The sequence below is a fragment of the Trichosurus vulpecula genome, chromosome 8, assembly GCF_011100635.1.
Source record: "Trichosurus vulpecula isolate mTriVul1 chromosome 8, mTriVul1.pri, whole genome shotgun sequence".
Lineage (NCBI taxonomy): Eukaryota > Metazoa > Chordata > Mammalia > Diprotodontia > Phalangeridae > Trichosurus > Trichosurus vulpecula.
This window is the reverse complement of record NC_050580.1, coordinates 119,331,907-119,357,457: the sequence shown is the minus strand read 5'-3', so window position 1 is coordinate 119,357,457 and position 25,551 is coordinate 119,331,907. Positions and strand designations below refer to the sequence as shown.

General features: G+C 41.2%; 1 protein-coding gene across 1 annotated transcript; it reads left to right on the top strand.

Annotated features, from left to right (window-relative positions):
* Positions 1-8,360: 8,360 nt before the first annotated feature.
* Positions 8,361-11,710, top strand: TLNRD1 (talin rod domain containing 1). The gene has a single exon (XM_036736996.1). The coding sequence runs from the start codon at positions 9,872-9,874 to the stop codon at positions 10,979-10,981; it is 1,110 nt and encodes a 369-aa protein (XP_036592891.1). The 5' UTR covers positions 8,361-9,871; the 3' UTR covers positions 10,982-11,710.
* The last annotated feature ends 13,841 nt before the right edge of the window (positions 11,711-25,551 follow it).

Here is a 25,551-nt window from a genome sequence, read left to right as displayed (position 1 = left end):
TACTTCCACTTTCTTTAAATGTCTTTTAAAATTCAAGTTGGTTTGGTGAGCTTCTTGTGTGGATGATTTTATTTATGAAGCATTCCATTTTCTAGGATTTGTTAGACCCAGGCTTTGTCTAAAAGAGGGTTAATTCTCTTTTTTACCTTTTCATTTTGATTTCTAAGTAGATCAAAAGAGAAACAGATCCAAAAACTGACGAGGGAATTAGATATTGCCTAAAGCACACTGATAATCAAAAAATATTTTCACTCATTTTCTTTTCTCCTACAGGAAAAGAAAGCTGACTCTAGTGAAAGGTGTGAGTCTAGTTGTAGTGAATAGAATAGGTTAATTATCTTCCATACTGAATTGCCTCCACAATTCAGAAAAGAGATCTGAATTTCTTTAAGAGGAAAAATGCATCTATTGCCTGAGGTACCTGGAAAATTACTTTTGCTTTACCAGAGCAGGTTTTGGCTACAGAGAGAAAATAACGAAGGCACATTAGAACTCTGTTTCTGTGCTTGCCGAAGATAATGTCTCTGTCTAACTTCATTTGGCTTGCAACTACAACAAACCAGAGAGGAGCTAAGGTGAACCAAATTGATAAGGATGGCTCAACATAAACAAATGGTCTCCTAGATCTTCCCTCCAACCCCTTGTCTGGAGCACATCAGAAGAAAGCATGGTGTACTGCATAAAATGTGAGCTGGGTTCCACCCTTCCTGTACCCAAGTGTTTGGCTCATCTGTCTCCTGTAACTATGGACCCCCAAGAGATCAAAAAAGTGAACAAAACTCCACCCTTTTCATAGTATCTCTGCTTGCAGGATCAGTGGAAAATAAAGACACTTAACAGTTTGAGTTGTGGATGTTAAACAAAGATGAGTATTGTTTCTAAGGTCACACAATATTTGGTACAGTAAAATATTGCCATAGTTATAATGAGAAGGCAGTCTGACATAGTTGAAAGCACTGGAATAGATAATTTTAGGTCCAAAACAAAGTTTGAATACTTACTAGCTGTATGATGTTCAGGTCACTTTACCCCTCTTATCCTCAGTTTCCTCATGTATAAAATAGGGAAAATTATGTACATGCATGTGATCCTAGCTACCATCAAGGCTCATCTCTTGAACTTGAGAATTCTGAGCTGTAACAAATTAAGCCACTAAGTTCAAAATTAATAAGAAACCTAAACCTAAAAAAGGTCGAACCCATTCAGGTGGGAAATAGAGCAGGTCAAAGCTCCAGTGACAGAGTAGGACCCAGGTCTGTGAGTAGCCCTTGTACTTCTACCCCAGACAGTAAACCCAATCCACTCTGGAGCTTATAGATTGGACAATAGGTCCCTGCCCTATTAGCACAGAGTGAATGTAAATACTAAATAGTAACTGTTTCTGTTTTGGCCAGGAACCCTGAGGGTCTTCCCTACCGGGTTCGATTTTTTTTTTGTTTGTTTTCATTAAAGGGGTCATCCCTTGATTAACTTCTTAAAGAGGCCTATTCACTGAATGGGCATTACCCAAGTTACCTCACTCAAAGTGAGAATGTGAAAAGACCTTAGCCTGAAAGGTCTCCCAGGGTCTCCCAAGGCATCCTGGGACGTTTCCAGTCGTCCCGGTGAATATCCGGTCACTGGACCCAGATGGTTGCGGAGGAGAAAGTGAGGCTGGTGACTTTGCACAGCCCTCCCTCTCTCAAATCAAAGTCAACTGCAAGTCACCTTATAAATTCCCAGATGTCATGGTCCTCTTTGAGAACAAAGGACAAACATAAGCCTGGATAATGAATCCCAGCTTAAAAAAGAGAATTAATAATAATTATACTATGTATGTCCCATGGGACTCTGGGGAAAGTTTTTTTTGTAAATCTGAAAGTACTATGTAAGTATGGATTGTTGTTAGTACAGAATAGGTTATTAGAAATACTGTTTTATTAAGGTAACTTATAAGAGTTTAACTCCATATAGAAATTACCCAATTTATAAACACTTTGCATTCCAAAAGTTTAGGAAAAGAAGCTAAGTGCATAGACCAGTATATTTTTTAAAAAAAAAAAGGCCTGGTTTACTCATCCTTCTTTGATATTTTAATGGATTACTGACTTTATCAGATGTGGGTATACCTTTCACCAGGGTAAATTTAGACTTTTACAAGCAATCTATACTTTCTCATCCTGTTTGATCTTTGCCTACTTCCTTCCATAAATCCTTGAGAGGGTCCATCTAACACTGAAGGCCTTCCTAGAGAGTCTTTTACTCTTGTGTGGATACGCTCGTGTTGGCAATCAAAATGGGCTCTTAGCACTTAGTTCTACCAAGTGTCCTTGAAGAGTTTGGCCTTTATTTCCTTGATTAAATTAGGAGTACTTGCTGACCTCCTTGCCTCAAGAGAAAGCCTAGTTTACATGGGTTTGAGTGACGTTTGTGACATCAGAGGCTTTTAGACCACGTGGGTTTAAGTTGCCTCTTTGTGACAATTTTAGGTCATGTGGGTGAGTCGCACCCTTGACCCTGAAAAAGATATAAAACCAGGGGTTGGCTTTCTCTTTTTCGAAGCTTTGACCCACAGCAGCGGTGGCGTGCCTGACTGTGGGCCAGCCCTTGTCATGAGCTCCCAGGCTGAACTTAGATGTTGGTAACTATGAATTGTATTTGACCTGTCTTTCAATGTTTGTAATTTGTTTGTATTTGCTCTGAAGTTCAGGGTGCTGGATTTTTCCCCTGAACTAAGTGAATGGTATTTGTATGCCGAATTAAAGTAAGCTTGTTAACCCTTTAACGTTGCTTTCCTTAGCAAAGCAGATCAAAAGAACCTGGGCTTTTGCAGCCTTCTGTGAGCTGGTTGTTGTTGATTTTACACCCCACCCCCAGCAGCTGTTTAGCCGGATTGTTGAAACAACACTGCACCACTGAGGCCATCCATCAGTTCTATTTTGCTCTCTCTCACTACACATATGGCTCACTTCCTTTTCTAGGAATAAAGTAGAAATACTGTATGTTGGCAATGAAAAGTTTAAAAAACCCCAATATTCTTATAACATTGGCATTTAAATAAAATACAGTTAAGGAAATAAACATTTGCAAAATATTATTTCCTTTTTGTCAGTGTTCATTTTCTCATTTTCTTGTTCATATCTTATTGTTGTGCCTAGTATGTTCAGACTTATATCACCTAATAGTGGTTACATTGAAAACTCTCTCTACCCCCAATGTTATTGGAAAGGCCTCCCATGTTTTTCCAATACAGATAATGTTAGCTCTTAGTTTTAGAAAGCATTTACCACGTATTAAAGAAGGATCCATCTAGTCTATGATTTTTAATTTCTTAGCATAAAAAGATCTTTAACAAAATCATACTTTGTTAAAAGTTTTTCTGCATCTATTGATATATAATCATGTGGTTTTTGTTTTTGTTATTAAGATGGTTAATTATATTTATAGTTTTTTTAAATAACCTTGGTTATTTAAAAGCCAAAGCTTGTATAAAATCAATCTAGTTATAGTATATAACATTTTTAATATGTTACTGCAGCCTCTTTGCTAATATTTTATTCAGTATTTTCACATCTGGTCTTAGCTTATTTCTTATCAGCCCCATTGATTATTCAATCCGAACTACCCTCAAAACATGCTGCTAAGCTTTTCGTGCCTACAATTTTCTGCTTTGTTAGCTAATTCCTACTTTTCTAAAAAATATAAAGTGTTACCATGGTTCCAGCATAGTCTGTTGGGATTTTAACTCAGCTAATGGGGAGAGAGTGGTGGAAAGATTAGGTTAATTAAGGAAACCAAATTGTAGAATAGTTAAGTATATGTAGTAACAACACAATGGCCACAAAGTAATACAAGTCTTACTGGACCTGCTTTAAGGGATATATTTGTGCATATCTAGGTAGATATATATATATATATATACATATATATATATATGTATACGTGTGTGTGTGTGTGTACAACACTCCTACTCTGCTACTTGCTATCTGTGTGGTCTTTAACAAATCACTTAATTTCTTTGGGTTTCTATTTACTTACTGATTAAACAAGGGGACTGAACAATCTTTGTGAAGGGCTGTTAGGATCGATTGTAATCAGAACCAAGGTGTATGGGGTATGACATCTTTTTCTTTTTTTTTTTTTTTGGAGGCGGGGAAGGCAGCACAATTGGGGTTAAGTGACTTGCCCAAGGTCACATAGCTAATAAAGTGTGTCAAGTGTCTGAATTCGGATTTGAACTCAGGTCCTCCTGACCCCAGGGCCAGTGCTCTACTCACTGCACCACCTAGCTGCCCCATTGCTGAACCTTTTTCAGGGCTGCTTGTCTACCTTCACCCAACTCTCACTTGTGGCTCCACGAAGCTGTAGCACACATAGTGGCCACACTCCAGTAAAACTATCTAGGACTCTAGGCAGATGGGCTAGACCAGGTTGAGGCTAACTGATAGGCCTCAAATCTATTAGTGATTCAGGGGGATGCCTACCCCAAGCATGTGAATGGGCAAATGAGAACAACTTGTTCCACTGACCATGAAGGTGGCTAAAGCAGTTGCTGTGCAGCACTTAGAATGTGGTCAGACATGGATGACATCAAGATCATCCATGGCATTCTGGGCCATCACCAGTGCTCTTAATTTTTGTCTTGCCACTGGACTTCAGGGACTCTGGAAGAATGAGGCTGATGACTGTGTGCAACTCAGCTTTACAGAAATCCAATTCATGCACAAACTAAGTCATCACCTGTGATGTCATTGGTCCTCTTCAGAAAGAAGGACAAACAACAAAAACAATCAGAACCAAAAAAAGGGAATTTTTGTGTTCAGGACACCAAAGATCACCCCTAGGGCAACTGTCTTGAATTGAGTTGGGCAAAGGGGATAGCAGTAGGAAAAGGCAGTGGGGCATTGCTGTTTGGTAGGGAAACAGATCCTGGGACCCTGGGTATGAGCTAGATGGTGAAGACACTTAAAGAGCAGAGGAGCTTATCATGCTGGCATCTAGTAGCCTGGCATTTGAACAATTTATGCCTGCTACCCAGATGTTAGACTCTGTTGTTTCTATACTTCTGAAGGACTGAAATTGCTGTTGGGGTCCTCTAAACTCAACAACCTTGGGTAAAGCTTTTGCTGTCTCACTCTTGTTATGGCTTTGATTTTAAGAGAATTGGGAAAGGTCTTGTGGTAGGGACCTTTGGTTCCAGGAAGCACACTGCCACTTCATTACAATGTCACCTTCTACCATAATCCCAGTGAAAAGTGGATGGCAGGGCACTCCATGTGGTGCTATTAGTTCCTCCTGGTTCTTCAGGCCTGCATCCAACTGAGTAGAGTGATGATAGCAACCCTTGTTCATCTAAATATTTTACCGCCTCCCCAGCTCAAGAGAAGTTCTGACAGAATGCAGCTTTATTTAGGTTGATTTCTTTGCACATGCCCAATATAGAGTGGTTACAGAAAGAATGAGACCTTGATAGGGAAATCTGACAGCTTCTCTATTCTTTCTGAATCATGTTTTCATTAATAGGTTTTCCCTTCCATTTGCTTTGTTCAAGAAGCTTAAAAATAAATGTCTACATCATTGGGTATTGCCATATTGTGAAACACACTGCAGAGCCAAATATAAAGGATTTTTGGATTGTTGGTTTTTTGGGGTTCTAATCCCTTTCGCTAATGTGAATTATTTTAAGTTAATGGCATTCGAAGTGTAGATATTTCATTAAACCATTTAACGGTTACAGAGTTATAGAAGGTTAGGGCCAGAAAGGAATTTATAGAAATTATCTAATCCAGTCCCCTCATACTACACATGAGGAAATTGAAACACAAAGAGGAGGGCTAATTTGCCCAGAGTCACAGTTTTTTTAGTGGCAGAGCTAAGGTTAGAATATTGGTTTCCTAACCACACAGCATCACATGATACACTGTGGCTACTTGAACGGTACAAAACCATAATTTATATGTGTATGTGTCTAACTACAAATAATAAATTAAAGCTTTAATAGAGGGGTGGGAAAGGTACTAGAAAGGTAAGGACAATCCCACAACCCATACAGAAAATTTTACGTTGATTTGAATCATTCTCATTTTGGGTGGGGTCAGAGGAATTAAGTGTAATTGAATGGGAGATGTGTTGTTGTTCAAGGTCGGTAAAGAGACAATGGCCGGGAGGTGTGGGCCTTGAGAGGTGACTCCCTGAGGGTCGGGTGTGGTGATCTAGGATAGGAAGCTGGGAGCCCTGCGTGGTGACCCTGGGGGCAGAGTTGTAAAAGACCTTGGAATTTCTAGAGTAGAATAGAAAACCCCCAGGGAAACTAACCAACCAAGGTGAAGAGTAACGGGAGAGGCTGGTGGTAATCAACTCAATATAAATGTGTATTTAGGAAAGAGATGAGAGAATGAGAACCAAGTTAGATCTGCAGAGCTGGGGAGGGGCGGTGCCTAAAGGATCCTACTTGATTCTTAGGGGGTATGGATTGTCCCTTACCCTACAAAACGAATTTGCTGGTAGGAGTAAGAATTCCCCTACAGCTCTGGTTGTTAATAGCCCAAACAGACCAGAATAGAGGGGAAAAACTAGTTCGGAGAGTTTCTATCTGCACAGTTCCAGAGTTCAAGTGCTTCAAGGAGAGGAATTTTGACCTTAAGTTTTTGTATTTTAGTCAAGGAGAAAAGTCCCCTTACTATCCCAGCACCGGGGAAAGCTGGGGCGGGGGCAGGGGGAGCTCGTCTGGGCTGAGATTAAAAAGTAAGGGTGAATTAGCAAAAGAGGGTAGGTGGGGATCATGATCCAAGAGATTAGGCAACCGGAGGGATGTTCTACTTAAAGAGTGAATCAAATGGTGGTGGTGGGATCTGAGAAAGAGTTCCATACGTTTACCAAAGCAAGATAATAGAATAAGGAGAAGCCGTCTACCTGTAACATCTACCTCACCCCATACACACACACACACACACGAAACTGAAAAATATAGTTCACCATATTCTCTATATATACATATAACTGCGATATTGGCTCAATATATGATTCAATGTATACAGTAACTTAATATATTGAATTCAAACTTTACACATATCATTTCTATATATAAAAGTTTTTATATTCTGCAGATTGTAAAATATATCAATATGATATAGCATACGTAGGTATAAAAATCCTGTGTGTGTGTATGTGATATATATGTGTATATGTGTGATATAAATGTGTATAATATGAGAGAGATGCATGAGATAGAGCACAAGTGCTCTTGACCATATATACTGCAGACTATGCTTACTGCAGGGGACAGTGCAAGAACAGTTGCATCTTAGAAGTGAAAGAGGAAAAGAAAGGTCATGAATAGCAGGCTCTAGTTTTGGAAAAATCCTCCCACTAAGGGGTGGCCGCTGAAGAAATTTTAGGGGTGAGATCTGGGAGGGGGAAATGTCCCCTAGGGACAATCTTTTAATCTAAGAATGACTACTAAGGTATTAATTCATCCGATAGTAGTTTCATTTCATTCAAGACTTTGGCTAATTCTGCAATATAGTTGCTTGTTTGTAAAGTACCCAGATCCCTTCCTCCCTGGCCTCTTGTTTCACTGTTTAGACCTCAGTATACAGGCTATTTCCAATGGCAGTTGAGTATTAGGAATTAAAATCATTATCATTTATTAAACACCAACTATGAGTAAGGGAGGAAGCTCTGGAACTTCTAGAGAAACGCAGGTTTCCTCATAACGCTGTAACTGAGCATCAGTCAGTACCTCGAGTCTGATTAGATCATTTCAAACCCAGGGAACGCCTGGGATGTTGCAGACTTGGGCCACAGTGGAACAGAGAGCAGAATACCTGATGCGGTCTTCCTGTCCCTCCCCCAGCTCCTCCCCTACAAAGCGTCGCATTTGAGACACCCTCTCCTTTTCCCTTTGCCTGAAGGAAGCGCGGGACCCTCTCCTTTTGACTCTTGCAAACCGCTTACTTAAAGCAGGACGCTGAAGCAGTGCTCCGGTACTGGGCATACTGTAGCCCTTCCTGCGGAAAGCAGTCTTACAGAACCTGACGACTGTCCCCATCCCTTTTTTCTCTCCCTTCTTCTGGATGGGAGAGGCTCACGGTGGGGGGCGGAGGGGATGGAAGAAAGGATAAAAAAAAAGGCAGAACCGATTGCCTCAAGGCTTATCCCCCTTAGAGCTTAAGACGAGGATCGGGGTGAGCCGAAGATGAATGGGACAGGGCTGACCGCAGCAAGGCGCTGGCGCTCCCACGACTACTTAGAGCCGCCCGCCCCGTTTCCAGGGGAGGAGCAGCTAATCGCGCAAGCGTCCGGGAGATGCCGAGAGGGGCGGGAGGAAAGGGTAGAGGAGGAAGCAGGATTTAAACGAAGGGCGGTGACGCCACACAAAAGATTTCTATAGGCTCAAGTGAGGTTACGGCAAAGGCAACGAGGCGAGCGGGGTAGGGAGGGGGAAGGGAAGAGGAAAAACCTCCCTTCAACCCATGCAGCGTTTGGGTGGCAGTGGCAGAGGGGGCTCCCCCACGACTTTGCTCCCAGGGAGGTGAAGACGCGCTGGGAAAGGAAACATTTTTTTGTTGTTTGTTTCCACCTCTGCGGCCCCCTCCCCCCCAGTCTTCCTCTCCCCTTCAATTTCTTTCTTTTCTCCCCTCTCTCGGAAGTTGGTGATTTACCAAAATGGCAGGAGCCAGGGCCCGAGCTGGTGCCCGCAGCAGCCCGGAGACCCCTCCCTTGTGTGCGGGGACCTTCTAAGTTCTAAGAGGCCACCGCTGCCGGAGGGAGCCCGCAGCCGGGGGTGATGCGCTTGAGCCGGGGCCTCGGGAGAAAGCCGCCACAGCCGCAGCAGCAGCAGCCGTTGGAGAGGATGGATTCGGAGCGGGAGCAAGCTTGGGGAGGTTTGATGCATGGTCCGGGAAGGGGAGCCGCTTCCCAGCCCAGCCGCGGAAAGTGAATCCAAGCCTGGTGGAAAAGGACTGGGTGGGTGGGGGGCGGTGGAGAGAAGAGGAAGAAGAAAGGCTACTCCCCGCCACCACGGCCCGAGCCCCGAGGGCGCCGGGCGAGGCGCGCCCGGGCGTGGTGTGCTAGCTAGCGGCCCGCGGGCGCCCGGCCCCAGCCAGCGCTAAATCTGTGCACAGCTCCCTCCGGACTCGACTCTCGCAGCCTGGCTGACCGAGGCGAGCCACACCCTCCGCTGGGTGGCTGCTGCTGCCGCTTCCTGATAGCAGGAGACTGGAGAAAGAGACAGAAAGAGATGCGGGACGGCTGCTCCCGTCGCTGCCTGTGCGTGCCTCCGCCTCTGCCGCTCCAAAGTGACTTCTCTTTCGGTTGCGTTTCTAGAGACACACGTGCGCCTAGGTGCCCGAGCTTGGCCCTCTAAGCGCTGAGAACAGGAGCGGGTTTGTGCATCCGCAGTCCCGGAGCTCCTCCCTAAGAAAAAGGATTTTGATTTCAAAGAAAGGAAGGAAGGACAACTCCCAGCCTCCCCCACCCCAGTCGGCTTGGCAGGGCCATGCCCAGGAAGGAGGCGGCGGTGGCCCCACGGCGGAGACAGGACCAGTGTGGACTTTCCCGGAACCCGACTGGTGGGGAGTGCTAATTTTGGTTTTTCTTGTATTTTTTTTTTCCGGCGGTTCATGGTGCTTGCAGCCCCTAGGCAAAGAGGCAAAACGCTGAAGTGCTTCCCTCCACCACTAAGCCGGTCGTCCGTTTTCTCTCTGCTCGCTTCCCGCCCTGTCCCTGTCTCGGCCGCCGCAGCCCCGGTGCCATCTGCTCGCGGCGGTGGATGGCATGATGGTGCGGAGAAGGCAACGCGGCCCTGCCCAGCTCAGTCGGGACGGCTCCGGGGGCGGCAGCGGCGGCGGTAGCGGGCTCCCCAGCGGCATGCCAGTGCTCCCCCGGCGCTATGGCTAGCGGGAGTTCGGGGAGGTCTACTAGCGAGGCGGCTTCTCCTCCTGCTCCTGCTAGCGGTGCTTGTCACTCGAGCGCCGTCGGGGGCGGCTCGCAGCCACGGAAGAGGCTCGTCTCGGTTTGCGACCACTGCAAGGTGAAGATGCAGCTGGTGGCCGATCTGCTGCTGCTGTCTAGCGAGGCGCGACCGGTGCTGTTGGAGGGCTCCACCGCCTCCTCCGGCCCCGGAGGTGAGTCCTTTGAAAAGTGCCGGGACACCATCATCGCCCGCACAAAAGGGCTCTCCATCCTGACTCACGACGTACAAAGTCAACTCAACATGGGCCGTTTCAGCGAGGCTGGGGACAGTCTGGCGGAGCTGGGCGAGCTGGTGGTCTCCCTCACCGAATGTTCGGCTCATGCCGCCTACTTAGCCGCGGTGGCCACCCCAGGGGCACAGCCGGCGCAGCCGGGCTTGGTGGACCGGTACCGAGTGACCCGCTGCCGGCACGAAGTGGAGCAGGGGTGTGCGGTGTTGCGAGCAACCCCCTTGGCGGACATGACGCCCCAGTTGCTGCTGGAGGTGTCCCAGAGCCTGTCGCGCAATCTCAAGTTCCTAACGGACGCCTGCGCCCTGGCCAGCGAAAAGTCCCGGGACCGCTTCGCCCGAGAGCAATTCAAACTGGGCGTCAAGTGCATGAGCACCAGCGCGTCGGCGCTGCTGGCCTGCGTGCGGGAGGTGAAGGCGGCGCCCAGCGAGCTGGCCCGTAGCCGCTGCGCGCTTTTCAGCGGGCCCCTTGTCCAGGCGGTCAGCGCCCTGGTGGGCTTCGCCACCGAGCCCCAGTTCCTGGGTCGAGCCGCCTCCGTCAGTTCCGAGGGCAAGGCGGTGCAAACCGCCATCCTCGGTGGGGCCATGAGCGTCGTGTCGGCCTGCGTGCTCCTGACCCAATGCCTCAGGGATATAGCCCAGCACCCCGACGGGGGCGCCAAGATGACAGACCACAGGGAAAGGCTGAGGAATTCAGCCTGCGCCGTCTCTGACGGCTGCAACCTGCTATCTCAGGCACTAAGGGAGAGGTCTTCGCCCAGGACTTTACCGCCAGTGAATTCCAATTCTGTGAATTAACCCTGTCCCGACCGCCCCCCACCCACCTTCACCCCGTTCTCCAGTTTATTCCCCTTCTTGCCCCTGGTTGTGACTACAGGAAAATATTTCCCTCCCCACCCCATTTATACCAAAGAAATCGCTTAGATGAGGTTCACCCTCCCACACACCTTTCCCCTTTCCCTCTACCCCACTTGAAATTCACAAGAGAAATACCTTGAAAAGCATCATCATAAGTAGAAACAAAGTGAAGGGAGAGTCTAACCTTGGAAAGTTTTATACAATTCCTGGGAGTGGGGAATGGGAGAGCTTTAACCGTGCTGGGTGCGGTTTCTTTTCTTTTCTGTCACCCCCACCCCTGTTCCCATCTCTACAACCATTGTTTTGGAAATTCCCATCCACATCTTACTGTCAAATTGTGCGGGAAGGAGATTATAGATTTTTTTTTGTCCTTTTTTGTTGTTGTTTTAAAGGTTACCTCAGTTTCACACATTAGACATGGATGTAGCTACCTTTTTGTATGTGGTTTTTATTTTTAATTGAATGTTGGGTTAGAAGTACACTTGGTGTGGAAAGAGTGAAGGTTATGAGTTTTTTGCCATGTGTTTTGCGAATTGGGGGAAAGCTACTGTGAGTGTGTTTTCAAAAATTTACACTATAACAAAAGTGATTTTTTTTCCACAATGTCAGTTTTTATCTTGCATGTACTGGAGTATTTATTTCATCTATTAAAATGTTATGTTTCTCAGATGTCTTGGCCATTCTTGTTACATATTTAATAATTTTGTTTTTGTTAAGTGGAGGTGTTTAGGTCTTTAAAAGTTACTCTCTCACCACCAGCTGCAGTGGCACAGGAAGAATTGGTTTCTCTTCTGCCTCCATCCTACCCCATCCAATTTTTAGTTTTCCCTTTGAGTCTATGTGAAAATAATGTCACATGATTTGTTTAGAATGCTAAATTGTGTACAGAAGGCCTGTGTAGAACAGACCTTCATCTTGTCAAAACAATGGAGACTGATCAATGTTTCTGAATTCCAGCATTTAGTTCTATGGCTCCTGAATGGCTTTTGTCTTGTCTTGAAGTCTAATTTCTGTGGGAAAGTAATTTTATCCCTCCCAACCCCCCATTTTCTTCCACCTCATTTGAAATAATGGGAGGATTGATAACTGACACTTATCTGCTTTAGGTCAAGGGTGGTCTTAGATGTTTAAAGCCTGTTGTCTTCTGTTCCCTTTCAAATGAAGGCAAATTGTGTGTATCTTGTGTGGCACCTGTGTTTCAGTCAAAATGGGTGTGTTTTGCTCACAGACACCCTTAGATTGAACAAGAGTTCAAACGGACAAAACTTACAGACATTCTTGGTGCTTGGTACATAAGTACACGCATAATTGCTTGGGAATTGGGAACAATCTAGATGTCGCAAACTGTTTAATTATGAGTAGGACGAGTTCCAGAATGTCCTGAATTTGCTGCTTATTCCTGCATACGGGCAGTCAAGTGTTTGGTTGTGACCTAAAAAAATTGTTCAGAATAGACTTATCTGACTTAATAGAATGCCTTCCGGGGTAATAATAATAGCTCACATTTATGTAGCTGTGTGCTAGACACTGTGCTAAGCGCTTTAAAATTATTATTTCACAAACAGTCATTCTCAGCAACCCTGGGAGGTAGATGCTATTATCACCTCCACTTTATAGGTGAAGAAACTGAGGCAAACAGGTTAAGTGACTTGCCCAGAGTCACAAAGTTGGTAAATATCTGAGACTGGAGTTGAATTCAAGTCTTCCTGACACCAGACCCAGCATTCTATTCATTGAGCCACATAGCTAGGTAGTGGTATTATGTTCTAGTGGAGTTAGACCACCAGATTAAAAAATCTCCACTCTGCCATTCACAACCTGTGTGACCTGGGCTGAGTCACTTCAGCTTTAGGCCTCAGAATGAGGAGGTTGGACTAAATGACTTATAAAGTCCTTAGCAGATGTAGTGTCTAGTTAAAATCTAGGAACCCTTGAACAAAATTAGTAAAGGCTATGGATACAGTATATGTTTTTCCTCCTTGTTAACTTAGAGATTACTGTGTTTTATGGAACTTAAGAGGTTATGTAGTTTCAGTGAACCTGGGTTATTATTTTAAACACTTTCTTATTGGATATATAAAAATTTCAGTTTAGTTTGATCCTTTAGTACTTGTAGTCTATCACATTTTAGTTAAAATTGCATGAATACAATATTTTAGGCTTGTTCAAATATTTGCTTTTATTTTTCCTTTAATTTTCTGTGGTATTAAAAACCCCACTTATGTTTATAGATGTAAACTTTCAAAAGATCCCACTGTGTTATGCCATTGAGGACAGAAAAGTCATGTGTATTTGATAGTGCTAAGAGCTCATTAGAAAGAATAATATATATGTCTATATACATAAATAAAATCTTTTATGGATGGATATCTTTTATGGATATACATATGTCTTCGATCCATAAAAGGTTATGTACACATATATGTATTTGTCTATGAAAGGTCATACATATGTTACATTTATGTATGTATGTAGGCATTCCATCTGTCCATAAAAGGGTGTGTATGTGTGTATTCCTTCTTCTCTAATGAGGTCTTGGTAAGTACTGTCATTACAAGAAAATCAGGCCCTTTATACATAAAGTTTCATTAAAACTGTGTGGTTACATAATAATAGTGCTGATTTTCTGCCCTGAATTTAAAAGACTTTTGTTATTAATAGTGATCATATATACTGGTTGTGATGGTGAGAGAGTATATGGGGAGTTGTTTGTGACATTTTTTCGCAATAGTACCGACTGGTTTTCTACTTTATTTTCTGTTTGGTCAAAGAAACAATTTACCTTTTTAAAACAAAAATACGTTTAGATAAGTGATTTAACTTTCTTTATAAAATATTACAGTTCCATATGGTATAAAAATAGGCCTCAAAGTTGGTGTTTTACCTACACCTAAGGGTTTACATACTCTTTCTGCTTAGGAGTAGGTCTTCATAAAATAAACAAATTTAGTAATTATGGTTAATTTAGGCTCTTCTGGCAAAGACCAGGGCTTTCAAGTCCAAAGCCTCTACTGCTGTAGCCAATGCTGTAGCATTAGCCAATATGGAATGACTCTTTACATTGATCAAATAAGCCATTTGCCAGCTCTTTGCATCTTGTTATCAGTGCATTAAATAGGCCACGCTGAGGAGTCTTGAAGCAATTACCACTATAATTACAACATCTCCAACAATTTACCTTTACTGAGGACCTTGATATTAACTAGAAAAATTGCTCAACTTCCATTTCACTTTGTATTATTTTAAAATGTTTACCTGAAGCTTTCAAACACTTAAAAAAAACTCCTTTATTTTGTCCAAATTATATTGTTTACCATTAGAGATGTTTCAGATAGAGGATTTTTCTCTTAGGAATTCATAAAGTCTCTAATAAAAATAAATTTTAAGCAGCATTTATATAGTGCTTTAAGATTTACACCACTCAGACATTTCGCTTAATCTTCCTGTTTTTACCCATTTATGAAGAAAGTGAGACGGAGAGGCTAAATATATTTTTGTATATATTTAAACCCTAAATTTGTATCTGAACAAAACAAAAAGCATATCATGCATCCTTTTTAGTTGGAAAAATGGCCAATTGTGATAATACTGGAGAGATTCCGAAAAAACTTATTTTTAGATTCTTCTATTGAATTAAATTTTTTCTTTTGAAGAATTGGAGTAGATTCTTTTATTGAAATTCTGTCTTTGGGATAGCTGTACCACTGTTTCACTGGGATTTTAGTCCAACAGGTATTTTAGGATGAAATTTGCTCATGTCTTTCAGTGGTCAGAAGCAACTGTGGTATGATGGAATAGATCCTGAAATCCCCAAGTCAGGGGACAAGGTTCAAATTACAGATCTAATAATTATTAGCTATATGGAATAGGGATAGGAACGAGACCTATTAGCATAGGGAACTCCCAGGTGAGGAAATTCTTTCTGCCAATGCTGGGTATCGCCTTCTCTGCACCTTAGAGTCTTGGAGAGTTGTTTAGAGCTAAGTGACTTGCCCAGTGTCACAAATCCCTTCAGTGTCAGGTACATCCTGAGCCCAGATCTTTCCTAGCTTCAAGGCCAGCTCTCCATCCAATAGGCTATGCTGTCCCATATACATACTCTGTAAGATCCTAAGTAAATCACTTTTCCCTCTGAGCCTGAATTGTAAAGTAGAGGTAGTACTTTTACTACCCTTGTCTTAGAATAGGAAAGGTTTTGTAAACCTTGAAGATTGTTATATAAACGTGAGTTATTTTTCTAAGCTTATTGCTATTTTATTTTCTATTTCTATTTTATTTCTATTTTCTAGTTTATTTCTAAATTATTTTTCTATTTTTCTTCTTTTCTTAGCTAGGAGAAAGCTCCCTGTGTGTAGTCTTTTGTTATTTGACTGTTTCCAGATTCACTCCTGTAGTTAAAGAATGCATACTTTGTTTTTCAAGCTGTTCCTGAGTTTTTGTTTTATTGCTATCCTTTGTTTTCCTGATACACACCCCACCACCCTCCACCCCACTCCCACTTTGCGCTCTAGTAACAAAAACAGTTAAGCAAACCTATGCATTCCACACCCAGAGTCCCCTTTCTCAGACACATGTTTCTCTGAACTCTTGATTCTTTTTTTTTTTTTTATATCACACAGTAAGATTCTATTTCTTTAATGATCACAGTTGGTTCAGCCATTGACTAGACACTGGTCATCTACCTTGTTTTCAGTTTTTGTTGTCACCAAAATTGCCACTGAGGATATTTTTGTATCGATGGAGCCTTTTTGTCCTTGACTTCCTTGGGATACAAACCTCTTAGTAATTGGTTTATGGGTCAAGGGGCATGAATAATTTAGTGACTCTTCTCACAGAGTTTCAAACTTTTACAGAATACTTAGACCAATTGATAGCCCCATCAATACCATAGTCATGTGCCTGTCTCAGGCCCTCCTACATTCACTAGTTCTGTTTTTCATTGTCCTTGCCATCACTCCTGAATTTAAAATGACCACCACCACCTCAAAACCAAAATTATCTGAGTGAGAATTATAAGACCAATGCAAACAAGTTAATAGAATTATAGGTGTAGAGCTGGAAGGGGCTTAGTGTCTCTTGTAATCCAATCCCTTCATTTTGCAGATAAGGTGACCAAAGGCCAGGGGACACACAGACAGCTATGGCAGGACAGAGATTTAAATCCAAAGTCTCAGGGCAGAGCCAAGATGGCAGAGTAAAGGCAGAAATTTGCCTGAGCTCTCCCCTAAACCCCTCCAAATACCTTTAAATAATGGCTTTAAACAAATTCTAGTGTGTCAGAACCCACAAAAAGATGGAGTGAATCAATTTCCCAGCCCAAGCCAACTTAGAAGGTCAGCAAGAAAGGTCTGTTGCACCAGGGTGAGAGAGGAGCAACACAGGCCATACCAACACAGCAAACCAGAAGCAGGCCTCAGGAAACTGAACGACTGACAGCAGTGGCAGTTTCCAGACCTCTCAGCTCACAAGAGGAATAATGGGTCTGAAGTTGATTTACAGGGGTCCCTTTGCTGGCACTAGGGGGAGGGCTCTGTTGTACTGCCTATACTTGGGTCTGGGTGACAGTTCTGGGTCTTAGTCCCAGTGCAAGGAGGAACACTAGCACAGTAGAGCATGTGGCCTTAGCAGAGCAGGGACCCTGGTCACAAGTGTTGAAGAGAGTGCTTGTGATTGCTCACAAACCAGTGCACAGCACAGGAGAGTAGTAAATACACCTCTTCCTAGATCATGCCACCTTGGAAGAGCCAAAAACTTATAGGTCCCCAGAATTACAGCTGCATAAAAAAACATGAAGCTTGAGACAGTGCCCCCTCCACTTGGGAAGCAGAGCCCCATTTTAGCATAGAATTAAAAGTCAAGAAATAGACTGGAAAATGAGCAAATAATAGAAAGAAAATTCTGACCGTAAAAAGTTACTACGGTGACAAGGAAGATCAAAACATATGCTTAGAAGGTGATGACAGTCAATAAATTCATATTAAAAATCAAGTAAGAGAGGTGGAGGAAAAATTGGGAAGAGAAATGAGAGTGATGCAAGAAAATCATGAGAAAAGAGTCAACAGCTTGGTAAAGGAGACACACAAAAAAAATAAAGAAAATAACACCTTAAAAAACCATAGGCCAAATGGAAGAAGAGGCACAAAAATTCACTGAAGAGAAGAACTCCTTAAAAAGTAGAATTGTCCAAATGGAAAAGGAAGTACAAAAGTTAGCTAATGAAAATAATTCCTCAAAATTTAGAATTGGGCAAGTGAAAGCTAATGAGTTTCTGAGACAAAACGAAACAAAAAAAAATCAAAAGAATGAAAAATAGAAGAAAATGAGAAATATCTCATTGGAAAAACAACTAGGCTAGAAAATAGAGATAATTTAAGAATTACTAGACTACCTAAAAGTCATGATCAAAAAAAGAGCCTAGACATCATCTTTCCAGAAATTACAAAGGAAAACTGTCCTGATATTCTGGAACCAGAGAAATAGAAATTGAAAGAATCACCTCCTGAAAGAGATCCCAAAATGAAAACTTCCAGGAATATTATAGTGTAATGGTAATCAGGATGGGACTTTTTGCTGTTCTTCTCTGAAGTACCTTTAATGATTCTGGCCTTTGTTTGAATGGGGCAGATAAAATGGGATCTTTTTGACTTGGAATATTTCTCAGCACTAAGACAATGTAATGGTAATCAGGGCAGGACTTTTTGTTGATTTCTCCTTTGGAATGCTGAGGTAATTAAATACCTTTGATGAGTCTTGCTTTTCAAATGTAATGGCCAGCAAAATGGGATTTTTCACTGTTTGTTTTTTTTGAGAGCTTCTCAGCACTGAGGTAATCAGGTGCCCCAGGGCCCTGAGACTGGTATTGGTGTTTGAGTTTTGGGGGTCTTGCTCACTGGAAGAGTGCCATGTGACTTGAAGAGACTCTGGCCAGCCACGGTTAAGAGCCATGCACCTCCCCCCCCCCCCCCCCCCTTGTAAACCCTGATGTTAGGACTTTGTTAAACCCTGGTAACTATGAATTGAGATTTGAATCAGATAAGGTCTGTCTGTTGATCTTTGTAAGTTATTTGTATTTGCTCTGAAGTTCAGGGTGCTGGCTTTTCCTCCTGAACTAAGTGAGTTTATATATGTATGTCTGATTAAAGTGATATTGTTAACCTCTTAAAATTACTTTCCTTAGTAAAGCAGATCAAAAGAACCTGTGTTAGTGGCCTTCTGTGTGCTGGTTTTAGTTGGTTTTACACAGCCACAGTAGCTGCTAGCAAAATTGTTGCAACATATAGCCAAATTCCAGATCTCCCAGATCAAAAAGAAAATACTGTAAGCAGCCAAGAAGAAACAATTCAAATATCATGGAGCCACAGTCAGTATGATCCAAGATTTAGCAGCTTCTATATTAAAGGATTGATTGTGAAGGGCTTGGAATAGGATATTCTGGAGGGCAAAAGAGCTTGGATTACAAGAATCACCTACCCAGCAAAACTGTATAATCCTGCAGGGGAAAAATTGACATTCAGTGAAATGGAGGACTTTTAAGCATTCCTGATGAAAAGACCAGAGCTGAATAGAAAATTTGACTTTCAAATACAAGATGCAAAAGAAACATAAAAAGGTAAAGAGAACAGAGAAATCATAAGAGATTTGATAGGTTAAACTGTTTATATTCCTAAATGGGAAAATGATATTTGTAACTCCTAAAAACTTTCTCATTATTAGGGCAGTTAGAAGGGGTATACATAGACAGAAAGCAGAGGTGTGAGTTGACTGATGGTATGATTATCTAAAAAAAATCAAATTAGGGGATGAGAAAGAAGAATGCTCTAGGAGAAGGGGAAAGGGAGAGTTAGAATGGGATAAATTATCTAATGTAAAAGAGGCCTGACAGAGATTTTACAATGGAAGGGAAAGTGGGGGAAGTGGGAAGGGCACACACTCATTAGAATTGGCTCAAAGAGGAAATAATATACATACTCAATTGGGTGTAGAAATCTATCTTACCATACAGGAAAATATGAAAGGAAGGGGAAAAAAGAAGGGTAGGGGGAGTTGATAGAAGGGAGGGCAGTTTGGGGGAGTAAAAGTCAGAAGCAAAGCACTTTTGAGAATGGACAGGGTAAAAAGAGAGAGTTGGACAAATGTGGAAAATAGGATGGAGAGAAATACATGGTTGGTAATCACTACTATGAAAAAAAATTGTAGTGAGTTTCTCTGATAAAGACTTCATTTCTCAGACAGAAAACTGAGTCAAATTTATAGAAATGAATCATTCTCACTTGGTCAAAGGATATGAACAGGCAGTTTGCAGACAAAGTAATCAAAGCTATCTATAGTCATATGAAAAAATGCTCTAAATCACTTTAATGAGGGAAATGCAAATTAAAACAACTCAGAGCTACTACCTCATACCTGTCAGATTGGCTATATGGCAGAAAAGGAAAATTACAAATATTGGAGAAGATGTGGGAAAATGAAAACACTAGTGTACTATTAGTGTAGTTGTATACTGATTCAACCATTCTGAAGAGCAATTTGGAACTATGCCCAAAGGGCTGTTAAAACCATGCATACTCTGTGACCAAGCAATACCACTACTAGGTCTGTATCCCAAAGAGATAAAAAACAAAAAGGAAAAAGACCTATATGTACAAAAATATTTATAGCAGCTCTTTTAGTAGCAGCAAAGAATTAGAAATTGAGGGGATATCCATCAGTTGGGGAACGTCTGAACAAGTTGTTGCATATGATTCTGATGGAATGCTACTCTGCTGTAAAAAATGATGAGCAGGATGCTGGAAGAAAAACATGTAAAGATGTTCATGAACTGATACCAACTGAAATGAGCAGAACCAGGAGAACACCGTACACAGTAACAGCAATATCGTATGAGGATCTACTATGAATAACTTAGCTATTCTCAGCAATACAGTGATCCAAGACAATTCTGGAGGACTTGTGCTGTCCACCTCCAGAGGAAGAACTGGTAGAGCCTGAATGCAGATCAAAGATACTTTTTCTTTACTTTAATTTTCTTGGGTTTTTTTTTTTGGTCTGTGTTTTCTTTCACAGGATGACTTACATGGAAATGTGTTTTGCATGACACATGTATAACCTATACCAAATTGCTTGCCTTCTCAATGGGGGCAGGAGGCTGGGAGAGGGAGGGAGTGAGAGAATTTGGAACTCAGAATTTGAAAAAAAAATGTTAAAATTGTTTTTGCATGTAATTGGGGAAAAAATGAAATACTAAATAAGAAAAAAAATAAATCCAAGGCCTCTTAAAAGAATAACTCTTTGAAAGTGAATTTCAGATACCATGATGGCTTAAATGAATCCTTGAGCTCCCCCAGCTACAGGGACCAATGTCCTTAAATCTACATAATTATAATGTTGGCTATGGGAGAACTGAGTGTATTTCATGATCACTTTTTAGGACAGATAATTCATTATGGCTGGGCTTGCATAACTATAGATGTGATCAAGTCACTCTAGGTAACTGAGAACAGAACAGATTTTTGAGCTGCATTATCTTGCTGTACTGAATGATCGGGCAGTTCACACTGCCACTTTTTGGTTGCATAAACCTGGCCTTAAAGCACTACAGAAGTGTGTGTTATTGTTATTGCTATTGCTTTTTAAAAAATTTTCTGTGTTGGTTGAAAATGAAATAGACACACATTTTCTTCTCCTTTCCAACATATGTCTATTTACAAAATAAGACAACTTTTTCCATTTAGAGCCCCTTTTGGTTGTTGGTCAGTCGTTTTTCAGTTGTGTCTGACTCTTCATGACCCCATTTGGGGTTTTCTTAGCAAAGATACTGGAGCGGTTTGCCATTCCCTTCTCCAACTCATTTTACAGATGAGGAAACGGAGGTAAACAGGATTAAGTGACTTGCCCAGGGTCACATAACTAGTAAATATTTGAGGCCATATTTGAGCTCAGGAAGATGTGTCACTCAGCTTTCATCAGAACCCCATACGCCCTACAAAAATGGGCAGCTAGGTGGGGTAGTGGATAGAGTGCCGACCTGGGAAGACTTGAGTTCAAATGCAGCCTCAGATACTTACTGGCTGTGCAACCCGGGGCAAGTCACTTAACCCTGTTTGTCTCAGTTTCCTCATCTGTCAAAAGGGCTGGAGAAGGAAATGGCAAATTACTCCAGTATCTTTGCCAAGAAAACCCCAAATGGGATCATGAAGAGTTGGACATGACAGAAAAAAGGACTAAACAACAACAAAATTCCCTACAAAATTATATGAGTAGTTGGATATTCTAGAGTAATTGGTTGTATCAAAATACTTATTGTTTATGTAGTTTTTTTTTTAAACCTGTAGACAGAACCACAAGGCTGCTACATGGCCCAGTGGATAGACTACTGGGCCTGGAGTCGGGAAGACCTAAATTCAAATCTGGCCTCAGACAATTACTAGATGTGTGACCCTAGGCAAGTCTGCTTCAGTTTCTTCAGCTTCAGTAAAATAGGGATCATAATAACACCTCCCTCCCAGGGTTATTATGAGGATCAAATGAGATAATATTTGTAAAGTGCCTAATACATAGTAAATGATTAATAAATACTCATTCCCTTTCCCTCTTCCTACAAAATTTAGACATTTCCAAAAGGATATTTGATAACACAACAAAAGGTAAGTTTCTGTAGGTGAAAAATGTTAATGACGAGTTTTAATTTCGGTTTTACCTGATCCCAGGGAACAGTGACAAGCCTTGGTGCCTCTATAACTGTCAAAATACAGAGCTTTCAAAAAGTCTTAGTGAAATCTTAAGCTTTAATAACTACAGAGGTATGAATGCTACAAACTTACAAAGGACAACATTTAAAAGGTTATTTACAATTTAAAAATATTTCTTATTAAATATACTACTTACTAAAATTCAATATGATCATCTTCCTCTCTAAACTGCTCCAGCTGATTTTTGAACTTCATTAAAAAAAAAAAACTTTTATCAGCTGCTATTGGCAACTGAAAATATTGCATTTGCAATCCTTGCCTCATTCAAGGAATGAGGTTTTGATGCATATGTGACAGTTTTGATGTGACCCCACGAGAAAAAGTCTAATGGAGATAGATGGCCAAGAGGGCCTTCTATATTGATGTGGTGGGCGGAGGAAGTATCTTCCAGAAGCATAATGACAGGGTGCCCTGTATTGTTAAAAAAAACATTTGAATTTATCATTTAAAGTTCATAAAACTATATAATTGTAAATGGAATTTAAATAATTAAACTTTCAAGTGATTTTTAAAATAAATTTGTAACTTTTATGCTTCTGAAGTTATTTTAAAAAAGCAAAGTTTAAAACTGCACAAAGACTTTTGGGATGCCCTCTAAACAAATATGTGTTCTTCTACTGTGGATGAGTCCAGTATCCTACTTAATGATACCAGCCATTTCATATAAAGCAATATTCTATTCTAGTAAATATTGTACATGTGTTGTTGAGTCATTTCAGTTGTGTCTGACTCTTAGTGACCCCATTTGGGGTTTTCTTGGCAAAAATAATGGCGTGGTTTGCTATTTCCTTCTTCAGATGAGGCAAACAGGGTTAGGTGACTTGTCCGGGGTCACCCAGCCAGTAAGTGTCTGAGGTTGGATTTGAACTCAGGAAGATGAGTCTTCCTGATTCCAAGCTCAGTGCTCTGCCCACTACACCACTAGTTAAATATAATAAAGCTGTTTCTACACTCTTTGCTACAAAATGCTACTAACCCAAAGGGCTGACTGGCTATTTTTTCCCAGGCTAGCTCTACGCTACCAGAGAGGGTTAATAATCTTCAAACCGTAATAGTGTAGGGCTGTGGAACCTGGAGGCCTCAAGACAACGTGTGGTCCACTAAGTCCGCAAGTAGAGGCCTTTGTCTGAATCCTTGGATTCTGGTGCGAGTATGGCAAAGGACTGCCACTTGAGGACCTAGCGGGCCACCTGTGGCCTCAAGGCTGGAGGTTCCCCAAGTCTGATAGACAGACTGTCAGCGGATATTCAAAGCCTGACTTAACTTAGGAAAATAAAAGTGTTTTCAAAAGCATAAAGCTTTATACAAAGTTTTTTTCACCATTACTAGCTTGGTAATTCATGTAACAGTGGTACCATTTTTTGTGGTAGGTTTATAGCTAGCTATATGTAGTGCCGCTACAGAGCTTTTATAGGCTGTTTCCCTCCATGTCTCCATGGGAGTAAGTGAGGGATGTTTAATTTTGTCTCCCAAGTTTTACAATGTTTAATAGAACGAATCACAAATTTCCATTTGTAGAAAAAAAAATTTGTAGAGTGTTGTTGGTCCCAATCATTTTCTCTTTTTTTCCCCCTTCCTGGGTGGGGGTGTATGGCTTGGATAGATATGTGTGACTGAAGCTATACTCTTGCCGTAACTTGTAGGGTTGTTGTTGTTGGTAGTGGTGGTGGGAGTGGCGGTGGGGTGTGTGTGTGTGTGTGTGTGTGTGTGCAGATTCCCAGTCATTTTTAATGTGGTCAGCTTTTATTCAGATGCTCTAAAAGTGAGAGACTATTGAGTAGACAATTAATCGTTTGAGTTGTTTGGCTGTCCTCCACTCTCTGACCTGCCACGCCCAACCCCGCCCCCCCCAAAAGAAAAACCCAACAACAAAAAAACAAACCCAACCCAGCAACATACTATTCCTGCATTGTTTCTTTTACTTTTTACTTTCCTTTTTAGATGTGGTCGATTGCAGTTAAATTGTATAGAACTATTTCAGAACTCTTTGAGAGAAAAATCAGTTAAAACTTATAATACATGTTCTAAGAAAATGCACTGTTTAAAGTAGACTTAAAGAAGTAAGAATAAAATGACCCTACAGATAATTGCAATGTCCCTGATTCGGTGATGGCTTTGCCTCTAATTTACTTTGGACAAAATATGTGCATTTTTTAAACCTCAGCTGTTTGAATGTGAGGGTAGGGTGGTAGGAATATTAAATCACTACCCACTGTGTGGTATAAAATATTATTCTGTATGCTGAGAGATAGTCTAATATGAGGACTAACAAGATTAATGAAGAATCATGTTGAAAATGTTTCTTCAGAACCCTTTATATAATAGTTATAAGTTATGGTGGTGGTATTTTGGAGCAGCAGGTAAAATGCTTGGAGTCAGGATTCAAGTCTTGCCTCTGATACATATTAGTTATGTGATCATAGGCAAGCCACTTAAAGTCTTAGTGCCCTGGCAATTCTCTTAGAGCTGTAAATTCCAGAGTAGTTGCTGAGCTACATCAGTGGAGGGAGTTTCCACACTGTGAGTACCCTTTGGAGATGAAATTACAGATCCAGACCAAAAATAAAGGTAAAATATCAAAACAATGGAATGAAAAGCTATTTATTTTAGGTAGTATAAAACTCACTAGTTATGATCCTATGAAACACGATATGTTTTTTTTTTCTTGAACACAGATTGTTATCGAAATACTGGCTTTTTTTTTTTGCATTGTTCTAATTAATTTGAATTTAAAATGTTACTCAACATACTGATCAGCTGAAAGGGCAATAATGAGTTACCTTGGTTAAATTTTCTGGAGACTTTCTTGAAGACCTAGACTTGACTCTGAAATCCCAGGACTGAAATTAAAAATAAGAATTCTAGGTCACTTCAATGTTTGATGAAAGGATCCTTTCCATTCTAACTTTCCATCCATAATTCTCAGCATCCTGTTTTTATCTTAAGTTATCCTAAATATTTCCATTCAACACATTCCAATTCAACACATTTTTTTTTTGTGAAGGTCTGTTCTGGGAAAAAAAAAAGCAACTTAGATAAGACGAAGAATCACAGCATTTCAGTGTTGGAAGGGATTTTAGTGGGCCATCTAGTCAATTTATTCCTGTAAAAGAAGCCTGTCTGCAACATAGCAGACAAGTGGTTACCTAGGTTTTACTTTGAATACCTCCAATAAGAGGGAACCGGATTTGGAGTCAGAGATCTCAAGTTCATATACAGACTCTGACACTTAACTACCCATGGGGTCTTTAGTAAATCAGTTAACCTTTCTGGATCTCAGTTCTCTCATCTAAACTCTCATCTAAACTAAAACTAAAGAGTTGGAACAGATGACCCTAAAGGCTCTTCTAGTGCTGAACCTATGATTTTGTGATCCAGTGCCTTCTTGAGGTAGCTCATTCCACTTTAGTTTTGATTGTTAAAAAACAAAAAGGTTTTTCTTTACATGAACCCTAGAGTTTCTTTCTAACAACCACCCATCTCTTCTCATTCTAACTTTTGGGACCAAGCAGAACAAATCTACCTTTTCTTTCCCCTTGGAGCTTAAGATCTTTGGAAATATACATACACAGGTCAATCAATCAACCAGTAAACATTTATTAAGCACCTACTACATGCCAGGCTTTGGAGTTACAAAAAGAGACAAAAAAAAAAAAACCAGTTCCTACCTTCAAGCGATTTATAACCTAGTAGGGGAGACAATATGCAAACACATGTACAAAACAAGCTCTATATGGGATAAATAGGAAATAATTAATAAAT

Bases quoted from the DNA above. Each gene is read 5' to 3' on its own strand.
- TLNRD1 (XM_036736996.1), top strand. From the start codon at position 9,872: ATGGCTAGCGGGAGTTCGGGGAGGTCTACTAGCGAGGCGGCTTCTCCT.